Below are 19,881 nucleotides of genomic sequence, written 5' to 3'. Positions count from 1 at the left end.
AACATCTAGGCAGGGAAAATACAGCGCAGAAAGGCTCAAGGGTAGAAACAAACCACATTATATGAGTGCACACCCAGGTGTAATAGGACTGGATCATTATTAGCTAAGGGTGGAGGAGGCAATTAGAGGAAAACTGCAGATACAAGCCAAATAGTTCACAATTGACATCTGAAGAGCAATAAATGTGATCACAACAAAGAATTTAGGTGTTTTTGTTTTGTTTTGTTTTGCTGTCAATAGTACGAATTATAAACAGGTGCCACCGAAGGCAGGTTTTTTTTTACATTCATACATCTCCCAGCATTCATCAGTATTTGTCAAAGTTTATTAAAGTACTTTCAGTATACAACTTTTTAAAAATTCAACACACTATGAAAAGTTTTTCAGAAGAAAAACGAGCCAAAGAGCAGATTATGCATTAACAAAGATGAGAGAGGCATGGGTTTCTATCTCCCGCTTCCATGCCATTGTGCAGTAAACTTTAAGTCGGGAAAGTTTTTCTAATAAACGAGATGACGCCTTTAAAGTGCTTAGCACAGTGTCTGGTCCGTAGTAAGCACTCAACAATTTATGGTTATTATTTTGACCTTAGACCTCTCTTAACCATTTGGGATTCTGTTTTCTCATTTTCAGAGGAAGAAACGGGTCACAGATGGTCTGAGGCTCCTGCCAGCCCTGACAATCTCCTATTTCAAGGAGGCATCGAATAAATATTTGCTGAACAGACACAGTAAACGGGGCCCTGTTGAGCGCCTCATCCGAGAACCAGCCGGGAGTGTCGACAGGATCGGGGGGTGGGGGCACCCAGAAGCGAGTGTTTGGAGGTGGAGATAAAACTACAACGCCCCTCATCCAAGGCCAACAGGCCGGGTTGAGGAAAATCTCTGTTGGCGATCTTAGCCCCACCCGCCGCCAAGTCCACACTCCCCTCCGGCCCCGCCTGCGGCTGGAATCGCTCTTCCCAGACAGCGGGCAGCGCCCGCCCCTGCCGACGCCTTGGGCACGCCCCTTCCGGCTCAACTCCCGCCCACTCCGCCCCGCCCAGCGGCCTCGCCCAAGGCCCCGCCCCTCCACGAGACAGGCGCTTGGCCCTCTCAGCGCTAGCTCGCGGCCGCGTCCACCCCCGACGCTCTGAGGTCACCTACGGGGCCGGGCTGAGGGGGGCGGAGGGACGGAGGGAAGATGGCGGCCGAGGCCGGATATTGGCGCCGCCTCCCCCAATCCTGGAGCCGGCGCAGATGAGGCGCTCGGCTGGGGCCAGCGGCGCTTCGGAACCGGAGCAGGGGGGACCCTGGCGGTGGGGCTTGGCCCTGCTGTATGCCGGCGCCTCGGCTAGAGTGAGCGGCGGCGGCGCCCTTCCTCCGGCTCTTTCCCTGTGGCCGTGAGTTCGAGCGGGTGGTAGGCGGCAGAGGCGGCGGGGCCGGGATGGAGGACGTAAATTCCAATGTGAACGCGGACCAGGAGGTGCGGAAGCTGCAGGAGCTGGTGAAGAAGCTGGAGAAGCAGAACGAACAGCTGAGGAGCCGCTCCGGGGCCGTGCAGAGCGCTGGCTCCCTGGGGCCTGGCAGCCCTGTTCGGGTCGGCGGGTCCACTCCCTCTTCTGGCGCGGCGTCCCCTCGGGGCTTCCCCTTGGGCCTCAACGTCAAGTCGGGCAGCGGGGCCGGGTCGGGCCCAAGGCGGACGAGTAGCGAGGAGCTGCGGGACGCCACCTCCTTGCTGGCAGCGGGCGAGGGCGGCTTGCTGGACGAGGTGGAGCCGCTGCGGCCCGAGGAGCTGGAGCGCCTGTCAGGCTGGGAAGAGGAGGAGGAGAGCTGGTGAGCGCGGGGCCCTGGGCCGGGGCTGGGCGGGGACGGGCCTGGGGGCGGAGAGCGTCTTTCGAGGGTCCCCCGGTAAGACACCCGGCTTTGTGTAGCCGGATCCGCTCTCTGACGGGGACTCGTGGTTTTCTTGCTGTGCCTGCGGAAAGGTCAGCTAGAGTTGGCGGCTCGAGGCTAGCGAGAGGAACAGGGTTTGTAGCTAGTTCTTCTCTGGGCTGGGGGCCCTCTGGACTTTGGACCCCGTTGGGGTCTTTGGGCTGGTACAGCGTAGGAAGAGCTGCTCGCCGTGGGAGGAGTCGGAGATGGAAAACTGCTTTGTGTGAAATTCTGGCTTTCGGATGGTGGCCTGGGCATTTTGGATTTTGGGGAGGGGTCTGCTTGATGAGGTATCACCTGGTCGGGGAGCAGACCAGAGTGGTCTTAAGTCTGTGCAGTGGTCAGTGTTTTGGGCCAGTGGGAGATGGGTACGTTTCTGTCCGCAATGGGGAGACCATGTGAATCAGCACTCCCTCTCGGGTAGTGGGGTAAAGCTTGCTTTGTGTGAAGAGGGCAGAGGTTGGTGCTGCTTTGTGTACAGTCAAAGGTGGAACAAGAGCCCTGGCTCTCCTTTTTTAAACACGAATTGGGTCTGCCGTTTTTCGGAGCTGTGAAGTGACAGTTATCCTTTCAGTTCTGTATCCTAGGGGCAGAGAGCCCTATTTAAAAACCTAAACCGAACTGTATTGTCATAAGTCACTTCTTGATAAAGTTGTGATCCACACCATATCACTTCCATATATAGAAAGGACAAGGGAGGCAGTTTCCCTCATGGTTTATTATAACGGCAGAAAGATGTCAATGGGAAATTCTTAACTTATCCTTTTTTAAAAGTTTTAATTTTTAGCTGAGATACCTCTGCTCTTTGTTGACACTGAAACTTCTAACTTAGTGAAATTGAAATCCTTCATGGACTATGGTATTGCAGGGGTACAACTTTACAGAGGTGGTTAAGAGCTTTGCCTGGATTCAGTCCCTGGCTCTGCTGCTTACTAGCTGTACGACCTTGGGCAAGTTACTCTAAGCCTCGCCTTCTTCCTCTATTGGATGGAGAAAATAATAGTTCTTACCTCTTTAGAGTTGTGAACATTATGTGAGATAATCTGTATGCTTTTAAAAAATATTTTAATGAAGTGGTGTTGTTTATGCTTTTAGCATGAGTTTGACATATAAGCTCTCTGAGACTAGCTACAATTACTCTTAAGCCTGTTTGTTTAAATCTAGAAATATTGGGTGAGTGCTTTCAGGATCTTGTGGGAGATTCTTAAATGTTGATCCCTGCTCATTAAAGCAGTTATCGTAGTCAAGCTTTATGCAGGAATAAAATAAGAAATAGTCTAGGAAATACACAATGAATTGCTAAAAAGAGTGATAGGGACAAAAAGTACTGAGAGTGCTCAGAATTGGGAAGAAAATAATAGTCTAAAGTAGTTGGGGCAGACTTTGAGAGGTGGCTTTTATGCTCTGACAACTGCTAGAGGCAGAAATATTTGTAACTCCCAATTAGAAAGGTTTGAATTACGGCGATACTCTTGAATATATGATGTCAAGCCTTTATTTTATTGTCAAGTGATACTAAATATTATTAGAACTGATTATAGAAGTGACAGTTTTTCATATTAGTGTGAAATCATGTGCTCTCAAAGGAATCCTAGGTATGTAGACACTTTAAAAGAAACCAGAATCATCTAAATATCATCACATGCTTCTTACAAGTGATGATTATAATGATGCTCTTAATAATAACGAGGATTAGCTGCACTCATCAGCCCATTTTAGATTATGTATTCTTAGAACACGTTGACTCCACTTGGAGAAGCTGATTAAGTCTTTGCTGCTTTGGTTTCTGAACATAGGGTTTGTTCAGGTAAAACAAGTCTTCTTAAATACTATGACCAGATGGTACCTGCTTACTGCTTTGATCCTGGTTACTATATATCTTGATACTATAGATGTCCTGCACTTTTTCTGAAAAGATTTGTGTGAATTAAAAGTTTGATAAATCATATTTACAGTACTTTGGAGTATGTATTTGTAGTATAAGTTAAAAGGGGTGGTGGTAGGTGTTAGTGGTAGAGAAAGGAAGATTTAGAGAGTCAGTTTTTTTCTTAGCAAGCTAAAAATCTACTTTCTGTAACTTACACCATTTCTTTTTTCATCTAGAGGAATGTTTTCCCCCAAATGTAAACCACAAAATGCTAGTTCTGAAGATGGTTAGTAGATATTGTGGATCTGAGATCAAAATATATGGGAAAAACAGTTCAACAACAACAAAAATGTTTCTTTAATGCTGGATTTTTTTTGATACGATCGTATATATTTAGTATGGTAAATCTGTAAGTGGTATAGTTTGTTCACTAAATTTATTTGCACTCCCAAGGAACTAGTATCTGTAGAGCACACCTAGAAAATAGTGTTGTTCTTAGAGCAGTGGCTTTCACAGCTTCTTTTTCCTGAACCCAGCTTCATGATAAGAAATACATTTTATATCATAACCTTGTACACAAATATATATGAATAATTGAAACAAGAGTTTCACAAAACTGTACTTAGTACATGTGGTAAGCACTAATATTTTCTATTTTGTTCTGTTTCTTCAGGAAAAATAGCTGGTTACAACCTACTGAGCTGATTTGCTCACCCATTAATGGGTAATTCTCAGTTTGAAAAACGCTCTTCTAGTAACACCTCAGAAAAGTTTAGAGAAGAGAACTAACGTTATTGTGCATCACAATGTGTTAGGCTATGCCAGGCAACTTACAAACATTTTTACACTAAATTGCATTTAATTTTTATCCGTTTATGAAGTAAGTAGCATTTTCTAGGTGAGGAAACTTGACCTTTCTAAGCATCAAATAACATGGTAAATGATAGCCAGGATTTGAATCCAGCTGTTTATGACATCATAGCTTATGCTGTTCCCACTAAATTTTCTTTCTCCAAGTATAATTCCTTTTCCACGTGAACAGCCCCTTACAATATTTGAATACTGTTATTGTGACCCTGCTGACTCCTCTCTATCACACATTCTGAGCATTCTCATCTCTTCTTCAGAGTAAAACAGTCCCAATTTATTTAGTCATTCCTTAGCGAATGTAATTCTCTGATCCTTAATTGTGGTCATTTTTCTTTTAATGAATTTTAGTTGCTCTTCATCATTGACCATGATTCCCAGAATCATACTCAGCATTTTAGAATGCCATTTAGATGGTATTTGATCAGACAATGTATGGTTGGATATATCTTCTTGAGCTAAATGCTATTATTTTAAAACTAAATACTTCATTCACAATTTTAACTTCTGTTACTTATGCTTAGTATTAGCCAGTAGTGTCAGTCATACTCCATATCCTTCATACATAGATTAAATTAAGTCTTCCTAACCCTGGTTTTCTGTAACAAAATTTTTTTAGCCTAAATATTAGGCCTTTGTATTTCATTTTGTTAGTCTTGATTTAGGCATTTAATATTATCTATTCCTTCCAATTTTTTGGTAGGCATACCTACTGGGTCTTCATTCAAGTTGATAAAAATATTAAAATGACAGAATAAAGAGCTCTGAAGCATACAGCTTGATTAGACTCCCTCCAGATTAACATCGTTAATCAACACACTGGTTTCTCAGCAACTATTATTTCTATGTATTATTATCAAGCCCATATGCCGTTTTGCCTGGCTGGATATTATGAAAGATTTTACCAAATGGCTTGCTATAATTAAACTATATGATGCCTACAGAGTTCTTACCTGCAGTGAAGTTAACTTATCAAAATAGAAACTAGTTAATATGGCTTGACTTGTTCATGATGAATCTTCTGACTTTTTCCTTTTCTAACTTTACATTTTGTTTAAGCTAGTTTTGAATTTTGTAAGGAATCAGCCTGGTCTGGAATTTCTAGACATTGCTAATTTTTCTCTTTAGAAATTATCATATTTCCTCTTAACCAGGCTTTTGGCCCTGCCGTAAAACTTCAGATCAACAGATTTTGGGTCAGCAATAAGTTGGTGATTCATCATGTGGTGGTGAGGTAGGGGTCCAAAGTCATTCTTTTTGCATGTGGGTATCCAGTTGTCCCTATACCATTTATTGAGAAGACTTTTCTGTTCCCATTAAATTGTTTTAGCACCCTTGTCAAAAAAATCAGTTGCCCATAAATGTAAGGGTCTATTCACAGACTGTCAATTCTATTCCGTTGATCTATGACTACCCTTATACCGGTACTACACAGTTGTGATTACTGTAGCTTTTTGGTAAGTTTTGAAATTGAAAGATGTGAGTTCTCCAGTTCTGTTTTTGTTTGTTTCAAGATTGTTTTGGCTATTCAAGGACCCTTGTAATATGAATTTCAGAATCAGCTTGTAAATTTCAGCCAAAATTAAAAAAAAAAAGGCACCTGGAATTTTGATAGGGATTGTATTCACTCTGTAGATCAATGGGGGATCTTAACTATTGAGATCTTAAGAATATTGATTTTTTTCAGTCCATGAACACTGAATGTCTTTCCATTCACTTAGGTCTTCTTTAATTTCTTTCAGTTGTGTTTTGTAATTTTCAGTGTGTAAGTCTTACATTTCATTTGTTAATTTTATTTTTAGTCCTTTTGTTTTTTGATGGCACTATAAATAGAATTGTTATTCTTAATTTCATTTTTGGATTGTTCATTGCTGCTATATAAAAATACAGTTGATTTTTATATATTGATGTCATTGTCTCCTACAGTCTTACTTAAGTCATTTATCACCTGTAATAGTTTTTTTGGGGGGGGTGTGGATTCCTTAGGATTTTTTATAAATAAGATCAAGTCATCTGCTAACAGGGGATAATTTTACCTTTTTTTTTTTTTTCCGGTGGGGAGGTAAGTAGATTTATTTATTTACTTTTAGAGGAAGTACTGGGGATTGAACCCAGGACTTCCTGCATGCTGAGCATGTGCTCTACCACTTGAGCTATACCCTCCCCCAATTTTACTTTTTTTCCAATCTGGATGCCTTTTTTTATTTCATCTTCTTGCCTAATTACCCTGGCTAGAATATCCAGTATCATGTTGGGTATAAGTGGTGAAGATGGACATCCTTCAATGTGGATTTTATTGCTCTTTTATTTATTTAAAAAAATTTGGGGGGAGGAGGTAATTAGGTTTTTACATTTATTTGTTTGTTTGTTTGTTTGTTTATGTTGAGGTACTGAGGATTGAATCCAGGACCTCATGCATGCTAAGCTTACACTCTACCACTGAAATATACCCTCTCCCCCACTCTTTTATTTTTAATAATCACTAACAATTATTTATTGCATTAACATTTGACAGATACTATGCTAAACATCTTATACACAGTATTCCATCTTCTTAGTAACCCAATATAGTCAGACTATTGCCCTTATTTTAAAGATGAGGAAATTAAAGCTTAGGTTAAATAATTTGCTTATAGTCACACAAGTATATGGCCTAGCTAGGATTGGAACCCAGTTAGTCTGACTATATTGAAAGTTTTTCAACCCTTACCTAATTCTAATTAACTGTATTTTGTATATTATTCTTCATAGATTTACACTGTTATTCACCTTTGGCTATTAGATTCTGTCTTTTGATCATTTGTCTTTAACAGCTTGAGCCCTATGTGTATTTTTATTAATTTCTTTATCTGAGGGCCTTTTTTTGTACTCATTATTCATGTGCTCACTCGGCCTTTGGAGGCCCTGGAAGTCAGATTGTAGCTTAGAGCCATGACTCTGGAACTAGATAGCCTGAGTTGAAATCCCTGCTCTTACCCTTGTCAACTGTGCAACCTTGTCAACCACTTACTCTCTGTGCTTGAAACTCATTATCTGTAAAATAGCGTTAATTATTGTATCAACCATATAGAATTAAATGTAATATATTAAAGTGTTTTAGAACAGTTCCTGGTACAAATTGAATATATAAATGTTCATTTTCAACACTGTTATAGTCATCACCATTTTATTTTAGTTCTAGACTGGCCTATTTTTGCAGTGAACTTTAAAAAAGAAACTATTTGGAAAATTTCAAGCGTACAAAAGTAGAGTGAACAATAAAATGAACCTCCATTTATTACCCATGTTTAACACTTACCAACTCATGCCATTCTTGTTTCATCTATACCATTCATACCTCAACCCCCTGGGCTATTTTGAAGCAAATTCCATCTCAAGCATCATATCGTTTAATTACTAAATATTGTAGTAGAAGATAAGGACTCTTCAAATATAACTACAATACCAGTTTAGCCCTTTCTCATTAAAAATAATTCTTTAATATCATCAAATGTACTCTAAATGTTTTTAGATCAGATTTTCTTTTTTTAAACTTTTTTTTATTGAGTTATAGTCATTTTACAATGTTGTGTCAAATTCCAGTGTAGAGCAGAATTTTACAGTTATACATGAATGTACATACATTCATTGTTACATTCGCTTTTGCTGTGAGCCACCACAAGATCCTGTATATATTTCCCTGTGCTACACAGTACAATCTTGTTTATCTATTCTACATTTTGAAATCCCAGTCCCTTTCCACCCCCCAAAGAGTTTAAGTTTATGATCTTCTCATCATTTAATTAATTTTTTTTTTGGAGGGTGAGTAATTAGGTTTATCTTACTTATTTATTGTTAATGGCAGTACTGGGGATTGAACCCAGGACCTTGTGCGTGCTAGGCACACACTCTACCACTGAGCTATGCCCTCTCCCCCAGATTTTCTAGAAATTAGTTTGCACATCTATGTTTAGAATTTTCTTTTTATTTTGTTATAAACGCCAAGATGAAATGACCTCTTTCTTCTAGTATTTTGATTGTTTTGATATTCTCAGTTAATTTGTTGGTGATGGTTGGAACAGGTCCAGTTCCTATTTCTTTCCCAGCCTTTTGAGAAAATTAATTGTTGAGGCAAATCAGGAATTTCTTAGGTGTTCTGTATGCAGGGTGAGGTTTTGAGCAGATGTCGAAATACTTGAAGTGGTCCCATATCACTCTTTGTGCTAGAATTGAAATTTGTATTAGGTAAGTAACATCATTTATATCTTCCTTTGGCCTGTTGGACTGTAATCAGCTCAGTAATCAGTAATATCATCCTGATTTTTACATTTACAGTTACTTAACATTTTTAGTTTTAGTACTTGTACTTTCAGGCTCTCGTGTTTTTGTAAAAAAAAATTAAGTCTAATTTTCCGTAAGTCCACATTTTCTTCATTAAATTTACCTAAAACAAGTATACTTTTACTGAGGAAAGAAACAGTGTTGGGGTTGGGTCTCAAAGAAAGGACCCCTTTTTAATGGTTTTTATTAGACTTTCTCAAGAGCCTCATACAAAAGAATGAACAAGTGCATTTAATACATAAAAATCTTTATGTTACTATTTAAAATATTCATTGTTGAGGGGGAGGGGGAGGAACTGACTTAACCTTCTCCCTAAGTTTCCAGATTGTTTCCTTCATTCCTACTGTGAATTGTGCTAATTGAAAAGGAATTTACATGTGGGCAAAAGGGAGGCAAAAGTATGTGTGAAATACTTTCTAAATGAGTTTTAGACTGTTTATTCATCTACTGTGCTGCACTGTTGTAGATGAGAGTTTAGTATTGCATATATATGCATAAAGACTGTGTTATCTGATCAGTATTTGTTAGTGAAAATTGTTTGTCAGTATCCAGAAGTTTGTTGCTTTCTTATTTTTTCCCTTTTTCTTTGAGAGATTCATTATTGCTGACATAACCCCCGTATATCTGTAGAAGTGACAACAGATTGAGAATAAAGATGTTAAGAGAAAATAGGTATCAGCTGTTAGGCTCTCTGTGGGGCCCTTAGGAACTTTTGCAGAACTTAAAATCATAGCAAATAAAATTAGAAATGGTCTTTGAGATCATGTGATCATACCTTTTGTTTTTAAGCTGCTTAATATTCAAGCTGGCCAAGGCAAATGATTATTTCTTCTGTTTTTAAAATTTTTTGAGATTGGAAATCTGGTAAATTCCTCATATCCTGTTAAATCCATTCTACTTTAAATCAGTTTTCTTTCCAGTTTATGAAGACAGTTTAAACTCAGACTGACTTTTCATCTCTGAGTCAGATATAGGTATGTGGTTTTCACTTACTGTATTTTTTCATTCATAGCCCTCCATTTCTGAGAATGGACTTATTAGCTGACCTCTTTGTTTTATGCATGTTTTTTGTAGGGGGCCATTGGTACAATTTACCTGTAATTTAATATGATAAGCTTAGGTTAATAAAGCAATTTAATATGTATAATTATCACCACTTACAGTTTGGCAATCATTCACTGATTAACATCTCCTGAAGTTTTGTTTTCTAGGCTCTTCTGTACCAAGGAGATGTTACTTTAATGTGGTTTGTGTGTGTGTTTTAAATGAATCAGAAGTTGTACATATAGATGAGCGTTTTATTCCCTTCTTAGCAGTGGTTTTTCAGTGATTCTAACGTGGCTTTACATTTTTTTTCTTTAATAGAACAAATACTTAGAGCCCCTTTATGTGAGCAGTACAATGTTGTGAACATCTAGAGACATGATACTGCATTTTCTTGCTTTCTTAAAAAATGGAATTGAGCTAAAGAAGGCCACATGATTGATAAAATATATTAGTCATTCTCATTTGAGCATATTCTATATACCAAGTATTGCATAAGGCATTTTATGCATGTTAAATCATTTAATCTGCAGTTTTGAGTTGTAGTTATTGTTATCCCCATTTTTAAAAATTGGGGTAAAATATACAAAATAAAATTTACCATTGTAACCATTTTTAAATTTATGGTTCAGTGGCATATTAGGTACATTTATATTGTTGCTCAGTCATCACCACCATCCATCTCTAGAACCTTTTATCTTTACAAAGTGAAACGCTGTATAAACAGTAACTCCTCATTCCCCTCTTCTCTCTGCTCCCAGTGCCTGGTAACGACCATTTTACTTTCTGTGTCTGTGAATTTGACTCTTCTGGGTACCTCATATAAGTGGAATCATATAGTATTTGCCTTTAGTGTCTGGAGTATTTCATTTATTGTTGTGTCTTCAGAGTTCATCTGTGTTGTAGTAGGTGTCATGTTATCCCCATTTTACAGGTAAGGAAACTAAATGCAAAGTCACGTAGCTAATGTAATGCATTAAGATTCAGACCAAGCCTGATAAAAAAATTGATCTTGATTTATTTAACCTGTATATAGATTGATTTTTTTTTAGACTTACTCTGTATAACTCTGGAGATCATTACTAGGACAATAGGTATACACTGGAGGTAGGGAAATATTTAATATAAGGAAGAATTTTCCAATAGAGCTATTCCTAGATGGTATGGACTACCCCTTTAAAAAGTGTTGTAAGTAACCTTCAGCAGTAAAGACTACTGGATGGTCCTGTGGCAAGGGATGTTACAAAGACATAAAAAGTTGAATTGATTATTTCTATGTATTCTTTTAAACTCAGTGTTTTTCTGGTTAAAATATTATAATCTATTTGGGAACATAAGATACCTTCAAGACAAAGTGCCAAGCTTAAATGGGGGAGAGATCTTTAGCAATGTAAGCATCATGGATTTATTTTCACTAAATCTATGGCACATTTCTCTGAATATCCTCAGTAATGGCAGATTCGTTTCCTCTTGAGGGTTGGTTTGAGTTTTGAAAAACTGTTTAAAGTCATTATTATGCCTAGAGAGTAAAAATGGGTTAGCAGCAGTCCGACTCCAATTCACCTTTTTTTGTAGATTTACTTGCTATTGTCAGAATACTTCATGGACATTCATGCTTATTACTAACTTTTATTGTTCGTTCTGGATAGAGTACTTTTTTTCTCTCCATGAAATTCTTAATCTCCCACTGGGTTTAATTCCTCTTCAGTGTTACCTATCACTGTTTATGTATCTTTTTAGAGTATATGTAATACTACAAACCTTGCACTTTGGTCTGTCTAGTGTAGATTGTGAGCATTTTAAGCTGAGGGACAGTATCATATTCATCTTTATTGTCTGAACAGGCTTTCAGTATCTTGTGTGTAGTAGGAGTTAAGTTACATGAAATTAAATTGAATCAATCTGATTGTCAAAGATGTATGTTGAAATGAAGCTGTAAAATAATGAGACCAAATTTCTTGCATGACTTGTATGATCCATATACTAGTTATAAATGAGGAGTTTCACACATACTCTGCGTAATGGCAGTATTTAAACTATACTCTCCCATTAAAGAAGAAAATACTATCTGCAGTGTCTGATGTTAAAAATCAGTTTTAAAATTAAAATAGTGATATCTCTCTTTGATAGGTTAACAGTTGCACCTTTTTTTAAACTTTGTACTTTTTGTGATTTCTAAATTTTCTGTCATGAACACGTTGCTTTTGTAATTAAAAAAAAATCCTACTGATTTAAATCCGTTTTGTTACTCTGGTCGCATAGGGTAGGGGTCCTAATACAACATGATACGTTAAAAAGCATTGATGTTTTCCTTGTTACTTAGTAGTAGTAAGAATATGTATCACAGATGAAGAAATGTTGGTTCCAGTAAGTTTAGACATGTGTTTTTGGTAGAACCTGAGCCCAAGTCCGCTGATGTGCATGATCTTATCTATTATTCTTGTCTTTTAACTTTGCATCTTAAAAATGAAATTTCTCAAGTGTAAATATTAACAAGTTTGCCTAAACAAGTTTATCAGATTTACCTAAAATATGTAGTCTGTTTTTGTTAAGGGGAAGAAACCCAAGCTCTTTTGTTTTCTGGGAATATCAGATAAGGAACCCCAAAGCTTATATAGTTCACATTCCGTGAGCCTTCTGGGTCTCTGATGTTACTGCTCTCCTCAGTCCCATTTTTGGGATTACCCTGCATGCAAATCCCCACGCCAGACTTTCCTGGGTTCCTGGCTGGTGCTGATGCCTTGGTAAGCCAAAAGGGCTCCTTCCCTTCTTCACTTATACAGGTCGCTGCCTCCTTGCCCTTCTGCTAGGAACGTATCTATTACTATATCTGTAAATTAGTTTAATTTTGACATTATTTTTTAAAGAGACATTTTGAGTAGTAAATAGCACTAAGTAGTGTCTTAGTATAAATGGATTGAGTTACGATAATGTACCGTTCCTTTATAGTAATGACTTGCACTAGCCAAAGCACACTGCTTGTTGACTCCTGTTGAGATAGTTTAGTAGCAAAAATGAACATGTAAAGGTTTTAAGGCTTTCAGTAATGTACATTCTTATTTTGCATGTTCTGTTTACTCATAATCATGTCCTCTGGGATCTTTCTTTTGGGAATCTAAGTTATGGAGGAAATGGACACTTTTAGGAAAACACTAGCTTGTTTAAGAGGAAGACAAAAAATGCAAAACATACTGTTTGCTTTGATCTTGGAAAAGTTTCAAATTCTTCAATAAAATTGAAAGTTCTTAGATTGTTAAAGGACTATAGAGAGGAAAAGAAAAAGTGATTATATCTCCTTGAAATGTGAAAAATAATAGAAGCAAGATAATGTAATACCATAATATCCAATATGAAATTTATGAAAATATTTGGGAAGAAGAAGAGGGAGGTAGTGTTTAGTTAAAAATTAGAGGTTTAGAATTCATGAGGATGAATCAGACCATCTCCCACTTCTACAGTTTACTAGAAGGAAATACCTCCCACCCACAGCCCTCTACTACTCCACTCAAGAGCTTCTGCTCATCTGCCTGTGAGAGAGTCACAAAGTACCCAACCTTGTATGGCTGTTAAGGGTTGTTTTGTTTGAAAGTGTGAATAAGAAGCAGGGATGGGCCAGACTAAGTCTGCAAATGACCTGTGAGTCTGATAAACTTGAGGAATGGAATTTAATAGATGCTATCAATTTAGTGAGAAGGTTTTTAATTGTATGCATTTAGTGCCTAATTAGTAATGTATTTTATAATTATAGAGATTATGCTGTATGTCTATTAATAACTAGTAGATATAGAAAGAGTACTTTAATTTAGTAATTTTAGGATATTAGTATCTTTTGAGTAAGCTCTCTAATTTCCCCTCTAGGAGGGAGATAATGGGTTTTGTGTTGACTTGTCATAGTGAAACTCTTGTTTGCCATTGAGTTATTTTTAGCTAGGGCTGATCTGGAGAGGATTAAAAAACAAAATCCCAAAAACAGATGAGTCTAGAAACCTGAATCTAGAGGTTTGGAACTTGATGAGCAGGCAGTGTAGGTTTCAGTGATAGTACAGCCCGAGAGAACTGAGAGAGCTAACAACCAGCACTATGTAATGTATAATCATTTAGTTCTGTCTTAATTCGTCTTTGAATTCCTGTCTAGCACCATACCTGGCCAGTGATAGCTGCTACATAAATATTTGTTTAAATGACTGAATACAGCTTGATACTAAGCCTCCAGTGCTTTAGAGTTTAGCTTGGAGACAGAATGAACACAGAAATTGGTTCTCTCTGAAACCAGTAATGAGAGTTCATAGAAGAAAGATTTATATGGACTTGAATGTGAGAGCTGGGACTTAGGATTTAGGTACAGGTGGAAAGGTATTTCTTGCTGTTTTGTCACAATCAAAAAGTACAGGGAGAAGAATGAGTGCTTAATTTGACTAGGGTATAAAGAGGAGCCTGTGAAGATAAAAGTTTGTTGGGGAACAAGTGAGAAAGTTGAATCACTGGGTTCGAAGACTATACTGTGGGATGACTTATGAAATCTAGGAGGAGATTTTTGATTGCTGGAATATTCTTAACAAAATGGTGTTTTAGAAAGGTTGATGTGGCAGTAGTATGGAGGTGGGAACAGAAGGCATAGCTACCTTTGTGGCCTAGAAAACTGAGCCTCTGAGTTTTACCAGTCTCTTGTATCCAGAACACATAGCAAAACTGGAATTTGAACCCAAATTATTGAGTTCATAGTGATAGTCTTTCCATTTCATCCCAACCACTTTAATTGATTGCATGATAACCATCATATCTAGCCAAATGATTAAAAATCAGATTTGTTTAGTTCCTCTTATAAAACATCTACATTGTTTAAAAATATCCTTCTGATCTTATTAACTTTCTTATTTGAGGGTATTGACATTTTGGGCCAGATAATTCTTTGTTGTGGGGACTGTCCTGTGTATTGTAGGATGTCTAGCAACATCCCTGGCCAAATAAAAATGTCACATTGCCAGATGTTTCCTGGGGGACAAAATCACCCCAAGAATTGCCTTAAAGCATACTTACGGTATGGTGTCTACTTAACCAGAAATATTTAGTGCTGTATTTCAGGAATAAGTATCTTATTCTAGTAACATTGCTCCATTTGCATTTCTAAGTCATAAAATAGTAATATTTTGAAAATGAGAGAAAACTAAAGTGGTTGTATTTTTTTTTGTTTTTCTGTTTTTTGTTTTTTGTTTTATACAAACCCAGACACTGTTTGAGAGTCAAGGGAGTGCTGCAATGCCAAACAACAGGTTTAAATGAGAACTTCCCTGGGCAAACTGGGATGAACGGTCACCCTAGAAGTAATCATCAAATATTTATTGAATATCTGCTATGAGTAGAGCACTATGTTAAGATGATAAGGAGTAGCTGTAAGTACTGTGGCAATTGGAAAGCCTCATGAAAAAGGAAGGTCTTGAATTGGTCTTGAAGTATGGCTTGGGTTAGACAAGGAAAATGGAAAGGAAATTATTTTTCCCCCACGATAAAAAGAGCTATAATCAAAGGTGTCTGTAGTTTAACTGTCTATGCATGAAGTAAACATTTGTTTGGCTGGTTTGGCCCAACAAGAGGATTTTTGTTTTTACTGGAGTACTTGAGAGAGAAGATCAAAGGACGTGGTTTTGAATTGGATAACACAGGATCTTGAATATTAGGCTGGGAACTATATCCAGTGGGAAAGTTTTTGAGCTCTAAAACAATGTTTATTCTGACCTGTGTTTTAGAGAGTTTAAGTGGTAGAGGATAGAGGATAGACTGAAAGGTTGAAAATCAGGTAGGTATGGGGAAACCTGTTTAATGAATCAGTAGGTTGTGTTGATTGAATATATGAAGAGAGAAAACAGAGTTAGTATAAAATGTTTTCATTTGTTGACTGGAAAAAATAATGGTGCCATTTTAAGTTTGTTTGGGGATATTTGATTTTGAGAGGATGTCTATAGTAAGCACAGCTCCGTGACTGACACCCAAGAGAAAGACTAGGACTAAAACTATTAGAACATCTTGTATGTTCAAACAGTAATGGTTGGTTATGATGAAACAAAAAAAAAGACTTATTCAAATTTAAAAAATATGAATAAACTATGTAGTAGGAGCAAATACATAGTTGTATCTTGTGAGACAGCAGTTGATAAAATAGCAAAAATCATATGATATAGAAAGTATGTGAAGAGCTTATTTGTTCCACTTATAATGTGTATCTTCAGACCCTCATGTCATCACTTCTAGCTTTGGTAATGCAACTTTAGTAAGTGTTACGGAAAAAACTAATAGGAAAGAGAAGAAAGTTAAGGGACTGGAAAATAGATTAAATTAAGCCTCTTAAAGACACTTGATGATTTCATTACTGTCACTTGGGAGAGATCCTGGTTACTTGTCATGGGTATTTTGAAGAAACAAATAGAGTAGAAATGGATATGGATTAAAATAAGAAAAATTTAGTTCTTCTTGTCTTACAACTGGGGTAACCAAATGCTATAGTCAAGAATAACTTTAAAATTTCCGTGAGTATAATTTTTCAGGAAAAAGTACAGTGCTTTGTTGTGAATTCTTTATAGTTATTTTCTTCATTCATTCTGTGATATGGTGTTCCTTTTCTGTTATGTGCCAGGCAGTTTTCTTTGGGGGTGAGGATGGGGCATAAGACATGATATGAAATATTCTTGTTCCTGCCCCTGAGGTGCTTGGAGTTCTACATAAGAGAGAGTGAAATAATTACATATTAATTGTATACACACACAACAACTACAGATTCTAACAGTGGAGCCTAGATTGGTTTTCTCTCCAGGACAATACCGAATTGTCCAAATTATCTAAAAATACTTTCCCCCATGCCCCCAAATGTATTTTATACAGTCTAACTATCTCAGTATATAGTACACTTTAATAATAAGGAATTCACATACCTGTTCTTACGTTTCTTTCCATATAACTGAAAAGAAAAATAGAAGAGACTGTCTGGACTGGTCTTAATATTAACTTCAGTTCCATAAGCTGAGTATAGTGTATTATTCTCTCTTCCTACTCTGGCATGTAACACAAAGATAACACCAAATTTTCTTTAGCACTTCAATTACCTGATATTTTAGGTTAGCCTATTGTTGAGGTTAAATACCTGTATTGAGTATGGGTGTATTTAAATATAAGTGTTTAGATTTCTTCTGTTCTTACTGGGTTCATATTTTCACATAGTGGACAAAATATTTTAATTCTATAAAAATCCAGGAAACTAATTTCAGAACCTTTCAGAATACTGCAAATAGAAAATTCTCTGGGAGGACAGTTAATAATTAATTGATAAACCTTTGTTACCAGTGTTTAGTGGATTCTAACTTCATGCTTTCGCATCTTTTCTCAAGTATTTTTACAGAAATCTCAACACTAAGAAATATACATATTAATTTTAAAAACCTAAGCTTAGTTGAAAAAACATTAAGTCAGTATGCATTATTATTATTTGGGATTTGAAGGATATATTTGCTAAATGTTACGGCTTTTTTAGCCATAAGAACCATGGTTTCTATAGCTAAGATCCTTTTTAAGGCATTTCACAGATAAAGTTAGCCATTAACAAGCAAGATACTCTAAGAGAATTAGTATGGAATGCATACACATATTTCATATAATACATGTTTTTGTATGTGTATATACCTGTGTGTGTGTCTGAGATACAGATACAGAATGACGGATACAGAAATGAAAATGGGAAGCATAAAGTGAGATACACACACACGCACACACACACACACACACATATAAATCCATGTATTCTGTGGACTAAAAATTCTGCTATCAGTAGTATTTGCTATTGATGCAATTGTGGCTGGACAGATGAGTATTAGTATACATTAAGACTGTCTCCTGCTTTGTGGCTATTGCCACAATTTGCAGAGTCTGGTATAGTTTGAGTCTTCCAATTTTCCTGATGTCTTTTCTCAAAAAGAAACAACTGGTTTTCTGATTGATACGCTCCCAGTTGATCTCACTGTGACTATTGTTTTCCAGCAGTACATGGTTATGCCTCAACACTAGATGTTTGTCTTTTTAAAGAAGTCGTTTCCAGCCCCAGTTTTGTGGCGTCCAAGGAATATCAAAATTGTTTTGATTTTCTTAAAATTAAAAAATAATACATGCCTTATCAAAATGAGAATCAAAAGAGTTGTGAAATGAAAATGGAAGCATAAAGTGTCATTGTCTAAAAGTTTGGGATTTACTCCTGTTTTTTTAACTTTTTAATTGAGTTATAGTCAGTTTACAATGTTGTGTCAGTTTCTGGTGTACAGCAAAATTTTTCTATCATACTGGATTTACTACTTTAAAACTCTTCAGTCTATTCTGCTTTCTCTGTCCCGTTTTTTTTTTTTTTTTTTTTTTGGTTCACTATGTTGTGTTCTGCTGTTGTACCAGCAATTTATATCTGTATCCTATCCTGCAGCTAATGTCACTTCAGTGCTTGTAAACTGTTCTAAGACTTTATTAATGAATTTGCTTTGCTAAGGATTTACTACTATTATTTATTACTAAGATTTCAAAAAGACTTACTGTATATGAACTGAAGATATTTTTCTTCAATTGAGTTGTGATTTTTTGTTTGCAATAGTGGAATTGATTACAACTTTATATTTAATGGTTCATAGAGCTCGGGAGAGAGCAGGGAACAGCAGGAGGTCCTTAGAATGATTACTGTATTGAAGTCTTTAATTCCAGGATCTTTTGCATTCTTTTTAAACAATGGTATTAAGCAGCAAAGTATAGTAGTGAAGAGTTTAGGTTCTGGAGCAATCCTAATTTTGCCACTTAACAGCTGTGTCACCTTGGGCAAGTCATTTATCTCACTGTGCCTAAGTGACCTCATCTGTAAAACAGGGATTATGAAAGTACCTATGTATCTCATAAGATTATTGTGAAGATTGAAAGAGTTAGTATATTTAAAATACTGAAATCATGCTTGGCATGTAATAAGCACTTGATAAAATTGATAATATTATCATTTCACATTGACTAAGAAAGCTTGTTAAATCATTGTAAAGCAATGTATACTAATAGTTTAAAATTATTTAATTATATTTATACATGGATAAGACCGAAGATACTTCTATTAATGAAACTTTAAAAAATACAAAATTACAGGAATAAAATTACAATCTCAAAATGGCCACTTTGATCTTACTTTGTTATGTTTCCTTTATCTTTTTTCATATATATTTTTGAAAACATTGTAATCATGGTTGCTTTGTTCAGTGTTCATTCAGACACAAGTATTTAATAGTCTGTAAATGCCAATTACTGTGCCAGGGAATATATATTGAGGTTTGTGAAGACAAAGGCTCTATTCTTTTGCCTTGGATATGCCTTATTAAACAGAGAAAGGTGATTTTGAGATACTAAAATCTGATTTTCCTTGGCCTGTAAAAGATTTTAATAAATAAAGAAATTTATTTCAGTAACAATTTTAATATAACTTATTTTTACTTTAAATAAAGTTAAATCTTTACTGTTCTTAGCTTCCCTAGTTTACTTTTAGCTGACTGCAACATGAAAAGTGACTACTGTGGTTACCATAAATTCAGCAAATTATCTCCAGTCTCTCATCCTATCTCCATCTTTTAATGAATTGAACCAATTTTTAGAATTGGTAGGGGGAGGGAGGTTATTATCACTCCTTACATTTATACATTTCTATATTAATTACTAAAGTTACTTTTAAAGAATAGATTATATTTAGTTCTTTTTATTATTAGTCATAAGGTATGTGTGACCTATGGGACAAAATATGATTTGTTATGGTTCAGTTTCCTTTTAATATTCATACTCTTAATTACATCTTTACTAGTCCTCACAGTATTTAACAAT

The 19,881-nt window shown here is 36.6% G+C and overlaps 1 protein-coding gene across 2 annotated transcripts in view; it reads left to right on the top strand.

Annotated features, from left to right (window-relative positions):
* Positions 1 to 1,045: 1,045 nt before the first annotated feature.
* Positions 1,046 to 19,881, top strand: part of SLAIN2 (SLAIN motif family member 2) — a 60,777-nt gene continuing 41,941 nt past the window's right edge. The window contains exon 1 of one of the 2 annotated variants that reach the window (XM_006198111.4): positions 1,046 to 1,814. In XM_006198111.4, coding sequence (XP_006198173.1) covers positions 1,426 to 1,814 — 389 coding nt within the window. In that variant the 5' untranslated portion in view covers positions 1,046 to 1,425. The remainder of the gene's footprint in view (positions 1,815 to 19,881) is intronic. The other variant, XM_015250071.3, reaches the window with a different exon arrangement.

Source organism: Vicugna pacos, chromosome 2, assembly GCF_048564905.1.
Source record: "Vicugna pacos chromosome 2, VicPac4, whole genome shotgun sequence".
Classification (NCBI taxonomy): Eukaryota; Metazoa; Chordata; class Mammalia; order Artiodactyla; family Camelidae; genus Vicugna; species Vicugna pacos.
The sequence above is the reverse complement of the archived record's forward strand: the minus strand, read 5'-3'. Positions and strand labels throughout refer to the sequence as shown.